The 10,519-nt window shown below is 36.8% G+C and overlaps 1 protein-coding gene across 2 annotated transcripts in view; it reads right to left on the bottom strand.

Moving 5' to 3' along the window:
- Nucleotides 1–963: 963 nt before the first annotated feature.
- TTC13 (tetratricopeptide repeat domain 13) overlaps nucleotides 964–10,519 on the bottom strand; it is a 39,500-nt gene continuing 29,944 nt past the window's right edge. The window contains exons 18-23 of one of the 2 annotated variants that reach the window (XM_030945231.1): nucleotides 9,519–9,628; nucleotides 8,026–8,161; nucleotides 7,283–7,362; nucleotides 6,076–6,154; nucleotides 4,485–4,564; nucleotides 964–1,108 (exon numbers count right to left, since the gene is read on the bottom strand). In XM_030945231.1, coding sequence (XP_030801091.1) covers nucleotides 985–1,108; nucleotides 4,485–4,564; nucleotides 6,076–6,154; nucleotides 7,283–7,362; nucleotides 8,026–8,161; nucleotides 9,519–9,628 — 609 coding nt within the window. In that variant the 3' untranslated portion in view covers nucleotides 964–984. The remainder of the gene's footprint in view (nucleotides 1,109–4,484; nucleotides 4,565–6,075; nucleotides 6,155–7,282; nucleotides 7,363–8,025; nucleotides 8,162–9,518; nucleotides 9,629–10,519) is intronic. The other variant, XM_030945232.1, reaches the window with a different exon arrangement.

The raw sequence follows: 10,519 nt of genomic DNA, 5'->3' as shown, positions 1-10,519 counted from the left end.
TTTTAAACAGAAGAAGCAAACAGAGCTTATTTCTAGTGGGACAGAAGAAGGTACTTAGGAACAGAATGTTGGGAATACCTGTGTCACAAATGGACAGCACCCCAATTCCTTTAATGAAAACTTCCATGCCTTCCTTATCCTTACTTGCAAAAAAATACCTACTTTTGCCCTTTACAGAAATTCTGATCAATAAAGTTTAGAATTCATATTCATTAGTTCTAAACAGACAGGTGGTCAAATTTACCTTTTTTATGATTTGGTTAAGGAAACCTGCCTTTCCAGAATGCTGCCAAGTCTGTCCAACAAAAAACAACTCAAGGAACATTAGCTAGCGCTCCCAATATACTTCAATCCTGTCAATCTGGTAATAATTTCTGCCAACCACCACCATCAATGGGTACTTGGAAAGGGAGATTGTTGTGTTTCTGACAATTGCTCACCAAGAGCCTAACTCCAAATAAGTAATTGGTTTGGTTTTGTTTCCTAATGATGTATCCCTGAACCCCATTCTTTTAAGCTGACATCTGTTCCTTCACTGGGCTGCACTACATGAAATGCCTGTGTATAATCCAGTTACTCACTCGTGGTAGAGCTCTAAGTTTTCTGTGCAGAGGCTTTGGAAAAAAACAATGAGAAGTAGTATAGCGTTATTTCTAATAAAGATTATTTTTCTTTTTTTCATTAAATAAATTTTCACCTGCAGTCTGTTCAGTTTGTAACTGATTGAGTTTCTTACTGCTCTTCAGTTTGGCCCCTGAATAACTGTTTCTGTTAGAGTGTGTCTTAATATGAAAAAGTAGTTGTTCTACTTCTTTTTTCCTCTTTAATATTATTGGTCACAGGAACATTTCTTTTACTGGTGATAAATAGTCAATTAAGTTTGTTCTATTAAAAAAACAAAAATAAAATCAAACCATTTTCACCATAATTTGTCATTCAAAATAATTCACAAAGCAGTACCTCTTGGCCTTTTATTTGTATAAATTATACAACAACTATAGTTTTTTTTAGACAATGAGATGAGTCTGTATTTAGTACTTCAATCATCGTTCTCAGGGTTGGAAAAGTCTCTGATACTGATGGTAGGCTCTTGTAAGAAGGTGAAATACTGAAAGAGAAAAAAAAAGTTATTTTTTAATGAGTTTTATAATTTATCTGCAAGTTAGCACATTAACTTAGTAAACTTAGGCTTTTCCTCATCACCTTCTCCAACAAATGTGGGACCTGTGTCAAGAATTAACTCCATGCAGACTTGGGGCAGAGTGGCTTTGAAAGCTGCTGGGCAGAGAAGGACCTGTGGGTGCTGGCTGACAGCAGCTGAACATGAGCCAGCAATGGGGCCAGTGGCATCCTGGCCTCTGTCAGCAATAGTGTGGCCAGCAGGACAAGGGCAGTGATTGTCCCCCTGTACTTGGCACTGGTGAGGCCACACCTCAAGTCCTGTGCCCAGTTTTAGACACCTCATCTTTGCAAAAAGGACACTGAGGTGCTGGAGTGAGTCCAGAGAAGGGCACTGGAGCTGGTGAAGGGTCTGGAGCACAAGTCTAAGGAGAAGCAGCTGAAGGAGCTGGAGTTGTTTAGCCCGAAGAAAAGGAGGCTCAGGGATGACCTTATTATTCTCTGCAACCACTCACCAAGGAGGGTGTAGCCACATGGGGGTTGGTCTCCTCTCTTAGGTTAACAAGGGACAAGACCAGAGGAAATTGACTCAAGTTGTGCCAGAGAACGTTTCGATTGGATATTAGGAAATATTTCTTCATGGGAAGGATGAAGACATTGGAATAAGCTGCCTGGGGAAATGGTGCAACCACCACTCCTGGAAGTCATCAAAAGTGTGTGGATGCAGCACATTGAGGACATGGTTTAGTGGTGAACACAGTGGTGGATGAGCAGTTGGACTCAATGATCTTAAAGTTGTTTCCCAACCTTAATGATTCAATGATTCTCAGAATCTGCAGTTCACAAACAGCTCTTGCTTTTCATGACTACTCCATCACCATACAGAATGAAAACAATGTCTACATAGAAGAGCTTTGCAAAGCAGCAGAATTTAAAGGAAAAATGTATTGCTTTAAGTCTTCCAGCCATACTTACCACATCCACTATTATTTGTCTACCACAGACAAATAAGCCACTCAGGCTAATTACCTTCATGTTATTACATCAAGTCCTTTGGGCTGTAGTTCTTCAGATTTCTTTTTTTTTTTTCCTCAGCAAAGGCAACTTTAGCATTTTCTCCACTCTGGCTCATTTCCTCACCTATTATACATCTCTAATTTGACCCAGCAACTTCCTAGGTTGTACTATACTACAAAATGGTATTGGTTAAAAAGAAATTGTTTTGGCAAGGTTATTTTTAACACAAATGACTTCCCTGATCTGGTTTGACATGGATTCCCATAAGTTTCAACAGTACAGCTGAGGGAGTCAGAACCACGTGGGTAGCACTGAAATGTCTTAAGCTGACTTTACTCCCAAGAAGGAAGTCTTTAAAAAAAACCAAACCAAACCCACAAAATCAAAACCAGCATGAACAGAGGATTAATAAAGAAGAGTATATAACTGAGAGAATTACTGAAAAAATTTGTGGGAACCATAAATAATTTTGTACTTCCAAGACAAGCATGTCTCAATATTTGTGCAGACTACTTCTAATAAAATTCACAACTTGCTACACCTGTAGTTTAGAAATGTCACCCCTTAATGAATACTGAATTTTACTCATTTACAAGTAGATTTTTAGCCTGAGTTTGACAAAGATGTCCTTGAATCTTATTAGCCTTCTTCCTTTAGGAAGGGATTTTCTAGTGAAAAGGGATAGTCTAGTGAAATTTACCAGGCTCAGAACCCCTGATAATAAAGTTAAGTAACACACATCAATGTGAGATGTCTGGCACTAAGAGCAGCTGCAGAGTTCCACAGACTCTAGGAAGTTGGACCAGACCTCAGGAGGTATGGGATCTAAGATCCTGTTCAAAGCAAGGTCAACTGAGAAGTCAAATCAGGGTGTCAGGGCTTTATCCTGCCAAGTCTAGAAAATCTCCAAGGGTGGAGACTGCACAGCCTCTTTGGGCAGTCTGCTGATGAAAAGATTAGGCCAAGTCTAAATGTTGTTTCAACTCATGCACATGGCCTTTTGTCTTCTCACCAAACACAGGTCCTGCAGAGCTGCTCTTAGATCAAAGCCTGATCTTCTCCAGGCTGAACAAGCCCAACTCTCTCCTGGTTACAGCATGTGCTCCGGACTACTGGCTATATTGGTGGCTCTACACCAAATTTGTTCTGGTTTATTATGGTCTTTACTGCAGCTGAATGCAGTATTTTAACACCACCTAAATCTGGTTATCCAATCATCATCTTAATCCATCTAGCTGTCCTTTTGTCTAGACTATGATGTGCTATCTTGATATGAGAGTACTGTGGGACCCTTGCTGAAGTAAAAATAAACAATGTTGATTGTTCTCATCATCCCCAAAAGTCAGTTATTACCACAGAGAACCATCATTGGGTCACAGCATGTTTGGTAAGCTCACGTTGATTATTTTCTGTGACTTTTTCCTTCATATCAACTGAAATGCTTTCCTAGAGGACTCACTTCATGACTTCCCCAGGGATCAAACTGAGGCTGACCAGCCTACAGTTTCTCTGGGTTTCCTTTTGACCTTCCTGAAGAGGAACTCAAGATTTCCTTTCCTGCAGTAACCAAGAATGTCCCTGATGTGCACCATGTTTCCAAGATTACAGATGGCCCTGTAAGGACCTTGGCCAATTCTCTCAGAACCCTTTAAGTGTCTTGACCCTGACTTGAAGCATACTAGAACTGGTGTTGTGTCTGGCCTGATTTTTAGATTTTGTATGGGGAATAACAACTAGGGGACCAATCAAATACACCCAATTCATAATATTAATCCCTTGTCAATGTATGCAGTATTAAATAATAAATTCATATGAAAATCAAAAATTTGAAGCATTGCACAAAAGTCATGCGCCTATACTAAGTAATGTAATTCTCCATATTTAAAATGTCTACCTGATTTGAAAACACAATCTCCAAATCAAAACAGAACTAAAGGATAAGCAAATTACTTTGGATATATAATTTGAAGAGACCCGTAGGAATTTTAAAAAAGGGTCAAAAATTTCCCCTTGCTTTGTTCACTCATTGCCAGTGATAAACCGTAATATAAAAAGACAAATATAACCCACTAGATAAAAGAAGAAAATATTAACCTAAACAACTTCCTCAGAGAGTTTACTCACATAACTGGATGTCTAGACTACTAACTACTCCTTTAGACGAGAAATACACTACTGTGTCTGTAAATGCAAATTTGCTCATCAATTCCTAAACAGTATTAAAATATACACCGAATCCTTTACTAAACTCGTAATTTCTAAGTAACATTTCTTAGTATAGGCTTGAATTTTACATATCGTCTTTCATATTTTATTTCCCCATTCCTCATCTGAACAAAAGGATTTACCTTTTTAGATTCATCCAGCTCCTTGCTATTTTGGTAAATGCTTCAGACCCTGGTGCTGTCATGGCTTCAAAATCAACCAGCTGAAAATTCAAGAAAACAAAAGAAATATTAAGAAATTACAGAATTTTAAAGTTCTCTAACTTCAGGAAGGGCTTTGAGGGCTCTGCTACCTATATTCTTGGCAAGACAGGAGCATGCTTACAAACCAGTCTGTGCCCTCACTACTTTGTCCCTCACCATCCGTTTGAAACATTCAAGACAGACACTAAAATTCTCTGTGGAGTTTGCACACCCCAACACAACCAATACTGGGAGCTACACTGGCCATGGCTACTGAATGACTTGCCAGGCACCAACAGGACTCTTGGCTACTGTGCACCTTTGACTTCAGAGCAGCCTGAAAATGCATGTTATCATGAGTCTGGGACCAGCTTAGCCCTTCTAACAACTCAAACAAAAAACAAACTCCAGTTTCATTCCACAATTTCTTCCATGTCATGAAAGCTTTTCTAAAAAACAAATTTATTTGTATTCAGGCACACTGTTTGAGGAAAAACCCTCAAATGTAAAGATGTCCCCAGTGATCCTGTAAGTCAGAAATCCTGCTTAGTAGTAATCCTGAAACTGTTTGCCTGCATAAAATCAGTCAGCAAAATACTACTCTATCAAGTCCTAAGAAAATACTTAAGAAACCCCACAGAAGTGTTTTACCTTAGCTTGAACTCCCACAGAATAGGGAAGATACCAGCTTAATGATGTACTGAAAAGAAGCTTTCTTGCTGCTAAGCAAATGCTGTTTGCTCTTAAAAGCTACTAGAGTTCATTGCACTCAAAGGAGTACATTGTTTTCAGAGCTTTCTAGAACAAAAGAGAAAATCACCCGTTCTTCAGTTATCCATGCAGGGTATTTTCTTCAACAACTTGGATTCTTACTGGAATTTTACTGATTCTTTTGACAATACATTAAGGAGACAGAGGTGTTCTCACCCCTTTCATGCTGAAAAGGTAATACAGTTAACAACCCCCAACTGTCAAAGAAAAGGAAATCCTTTATTAAACAAGGTGGTATAATACTCAAATGGAGTCACTGAAAAACTAGGACTTCGTTTGACTTCAGAGGAATACAGAAGGGGAGAAGAAATCAAGAGAAGTTGCAAATCCATTCCTACTAACCAAGACCTAAAACTCTACAATACACTGAGAGTACAGACATAAAATTTCTGCTGTGCACCAGAAGAATCACTAATTCTGCTCCAGTATTCTCAGAACCCTTCTCAAACCAAGCTGAAAAGAGCAGTTCAGCACACTGGAAATGCTTCAGTAACAGATTTGTAATTCCCGTTGGACCAAACTGCTACAATTTGACTAATCCACATTACTGCACATGCCATCTCCAAATTCACCAGCTGTCAGAACAGCAATGGAATTTTCAATACTCTCTCAGGCTGCAAGACATCATGGCATGCAGTTGACCCATCTCCAGCAAATAAGCACGCAACTCTGTTCATTCTTCCAGCTCTTTCTCTACATTTACAAGTATTACCTCCTCCATCAAGACTGAGCTAATGCGCTTTGATATTTTGATACTTGCCTTTCCTTTAGGGATTTTTCCTGATACTTCTTTTCCACTTGCCATTAGTGCTCCCATGATCACTGAATAGGCTATCACACTAAAAAAATAAAATTAAAAGCAACAAATGGAGTAGAAGTCTTTCCATAATGCTATTTCAGACTACAAAAGAAATGGAACATAGTATTGTTTCATAGAAGGCTAGTAAAGATTACTGTGCCAGTTATTTTAGAAGGAAAAAAAACCAAGCACACAACACTTAAAAAGTGAAACCCCTATAACTATCCAACATCACTAGAATGAAAGTTAGGAACCTATGGAGGTTTACTACTGTCTCTATATTAGTCAGAACTATATTTTCAGACTTTGGAGCTCTTAAGACTCTACAGGGCTGAAAACAAAGCGGACTCCTGTTCCCAAGTAGATCAGCTGTAGCCCAGAAGAGTTTATTAACTCTACTCCAATAGAGCTAGAGGCATTGTAAAGCTATTCAGTTATTTCATTTTTAACTTAATTTTTTTTTTGAACTGTGAATCTGAGACAGAATGTCTCCTAATTTTTACATTCTGTAAGATAAATGCAAAATCTGATTATAAAATCCCAAAATCTCAGGGTTTTTTTCATACTGAACTGTATCTAGAAGTAAGATTAAAGATGTTAAGTGCTTAAGTGCTTTGTGGAACAGAGATTCAGAATAATCTTACATGTAAGCAGGTTTGCATTAAACTAGAATTCCAGTTGAAGAGTTCTGTGATATATGCAACTCTATCCTACAGTTTCATCTGGTGACCTTAACAGTTGCAACAATTTACTAAAATAATATTTTAGTCTACTTCATTAAAGTAAGTTATGCCAAAGTATATTTCATCTTAAATACACATTTCAGAAAAACTTCCTAAGTGAAATTACAGTGGTGTAACACAATATGGATTAGAAAACCAAGCATTAAAATTTAAAAATAACACTTCTCAATGTGTGAGCTGAGACTACTTATCATTTTAAATATACATGCAGCTATGAATAGCTACCATTAGCAATTACAAACTAGCATTTAAAACAGTACCAAGTCAGTTCTCATTGTCACAGCAGCACAAAAGGAAAAGCTGTGCAGGGCACACAGATCTATTAAAAATAATATTAATATTAAAAATACATTAAGATACTGCAAGGCATGGACATCGTACAGCAGGTAACAAAGGTAACCGAGATGATGAATACCAACACTAACCTAGATCCTCTTGAAAGTGGCATTAAATTATAGAAGTAATAAACTAGTGACAGGATCAAGTTGCAAACAGCATCTACTTCCTAAGAGAAGAAAAAAGCATGAATTAAAGATAATTTAATAGCCAGGTAATACCTTACAAAGGTACACATTGCAAAGTCTTACATTACCACAAGTATTTTTTAAGAACCATTTCAAATGTGAAAATGTCAAATTATGAAATTGACGTCTGATTAACAGAAGTTTGAACAAACTACTTTGTTGTATCTTTAACACTTAGGTGAAACACAGCTCATCTATAAACCTATTAAAAGATGAAAAAGAAAGCTCAAATGTAGTCAGACTGTCCTAGCACATCAAATCAACACAAACACAAGTCTAGTGCTTCTTACAAATTCCTGTTACTCATCTCATGTAACCACCATGAGCCAAACCCTGAACAGTACTTATAGGGATGATGACAAAGGTGAACAAAGACCCATGAGAAAAATAAGATAAAACCAGAACACACTGCAATACTGAGACCTTGCCTGGACACTCTCTAGTACTGCAGGCAAAGCCCAACAAATTTTAAAGTAACAGACAGAATTATAGCAACTTCTTATGGTACTTGTCATAACTGGGTTTAAGTAACTTCATCACCCATGAACTCTGTCAAAAAGTGTTAGAACTGGGACTATTAAACAGAGAGTATAAAAACATAAAAGGCTTTTTTAAGGAATTAATAATTGCTTGAACAGCCTTACCCCCAGCTCTGCAGACAGAATTAGAATTTTTCCTTTAGCTGTTAGATCCTTATATAGTGCATCTATTTCTGCATGATACAGCTGTGTTCTCTCTTCTGTCGTCTGAGTTTCTACTGAAAACAGTATGTTCCCCACTCTGTTAAGCAAATGAAAAAGAAATGGAGGTAAGACATTTTTTGAACTGAACTTGATGCATATCCAGGGTAAATTACAAACCTACTACAGTTACACATCACCATTTTCCTATCATCTTCCTTAAGCAGGAGATTATGTGCATTACTTCCCATTTAATTAAAAATCCCCGAAAATCACTGAATTAAAAATGCTACATCAAATCCTAAGTTTGAAAGAATATATAAAGGCTGCCAACTAATCACAGACAAAGTATTACCATTGAAGAATACCTGACAAGCATTAGTGTTTCACTCAAATTGCAGGAAAAAAATAAGAAATTAAATTTAAAATGAAATTTTAAAATATCTTCACAGACTTAGCAATTTTGTATAGCATGTAGAGTGTAGTTTTCTTCATTTCTAAACTACCAAAATGGGATTGTTTTGGTATAAAGCAGTTACAAACTATGGATCAAAACAGATTGAATGGCACTGAACAAAGTTTGTCCAGAACAAAGGCTATTTACTGACACCAAAATGTTTTCCTCAAAATAGTGAGCCCATTTATTTAATGCCCTTTCGCCATATATAAACCTGTGATTTAGAATGTAAAATAAAAAACCAAGAGATACATTAATATTTTAGCAGGGAAGTTTGGATTCCATGCCACTCATTGAAAGCATACAAATTTTGGGAACAATCTCAATGCATAGAATTTTAACTTTTTTAAATTTAAAGTTTTTATTTAATAGTTTGACAGTACTTCTGAGCTTCAGACTTGCTGAGTTTTCAGAAAGACAAGGAATCAGAATCCATAAAGTGAGACATTTACTATCTCACCCAGAGAGTGACCCAAAGCCTCCTGATTGTATTCTCACACATTCAGGTACTATTTAAATTTTCACTTGCATATAGAAGGTCTGCAAGCATCTCAAACATCAAGTAAAAATCTCAAATAGAAGACAGTGTCTTCTATTCTTAGATCACAGAAATTTCCATTCCATTCAGGACTCCCCAGTCAACACGAAAGACAAGGGCTCACAAGAAGAAATGCATTTTGATATGCATAAAGACTGAGGTATTGATATTTTTCCCCTTTAGGCATTTTATAGTCTAAGCTGAAAAACAAGGTCTCTTTTCACTTTTGTGCTATATGTTTGAGAATCAGCTGAGTTCCATCAGTGTTATCCAAATTCCCTTCTTGTTGAAAACACAACAGGAATCAAGTCCTCAAATGAATAAACTTTAATTATTTACAAAAATGCCACTAGTGAAAAACAAAACCCACTTTATGTGAACAGAAATGGCATTTCAGACAATTAATTGCTAATAGTTCATCACTGCTTAATGTACCCTAACCCTTGAAAACAGTGAACATACTTATCTCCTGTTATTGTAATTGTGAATCCATCATATTCTTTCCCTTGATCCTTCAGGCTGGGGACTTTTGTGTTCACAGTGAACCCATCTCTGGTTTTACTGTTAAACTGCTTTCAAAAGAAAAAAAAAGTAATATTAGAGGTAGAAGAGGCAGAGGTTGCCTACCTATTGCTTTGAAGCATATAAAATACATGGAATAGAAATGAATGTGGACAAACTTACAGAAGAGAACAAAGTTACTGTCATGACATTATTTCATTCATCCTTTATTTCCTTCTGAATGGAAACCATAAATTCTGAATGAGGCACAGTGGCATTCAACTTTATAACTACATAGTGAATAAAATGAGCTGTTTATGAAAAGCCACTGTACAAAGCAGTTCAAGTTGTACAGATTGTCCCCGGGTCGCATGTTTTTGGTAACCTTTTGGTGCAACAACGTAAATGGAAAAACAGGAATTTGAGACCCCATTTTATGTTTACACTAAGAATTGGCTGCATTAATCCAAGTGTGAATTCCAGAATACAACTCAAAGCAACAGTTTCTTAACTGTGATCCAGTTTCAACTGATGTTTATTCTCATCAGAAGGAAAATATCTCTAGGTTTTAGAATTTTACAAAGCTACATTATCTAAGAGTAACATTGTAGCCACAGAGTTGTATAAACCAGGCAGAACTGCATTTAAGTAAAGCCAAAAGCCCAGCTTTCCATATACAGCATTTGCCAGCTACCCAAATAACCAAATTACATCACTATCAGAAAGACATTCATTTTATATAGGCACTAATAAAGACTAGTATGCAGTAGTGTTTACTCACACAGTCATTTATATTAACCCAAAATCTGTAATCTGTGTTTTGTTTCAAGAGAATCTGCATTTATTTCAAAGGAACAAAAAGTCTCTAATGAGAAAGCATTCCACTTTGATACAGTCTGGAATGGGATGCATGAGACTCAAACCAGACCAAAATGTACAGACATGGAAACTGGGAAGAATAT

Source organism: Camarhynchus parvulus, chromosome 3, assembly GCF_901933205.1.
Source record: "Camarhynchus parvulus chromosome 3, STF_HiC, whole genome shotgun sequence".
NCBI classification, from domain to species: Eukaryota; Metazoa; Chordata; class Aves; order Passeriformes; family Thraupidae; genus Camarhynchus; species Camarhynchus parvulus.
The sequence above is the reverse complement of the archived record's forward strand: the minus strand, read 5'-3'. Positions and strand labels throughout refer to the sequence as shown.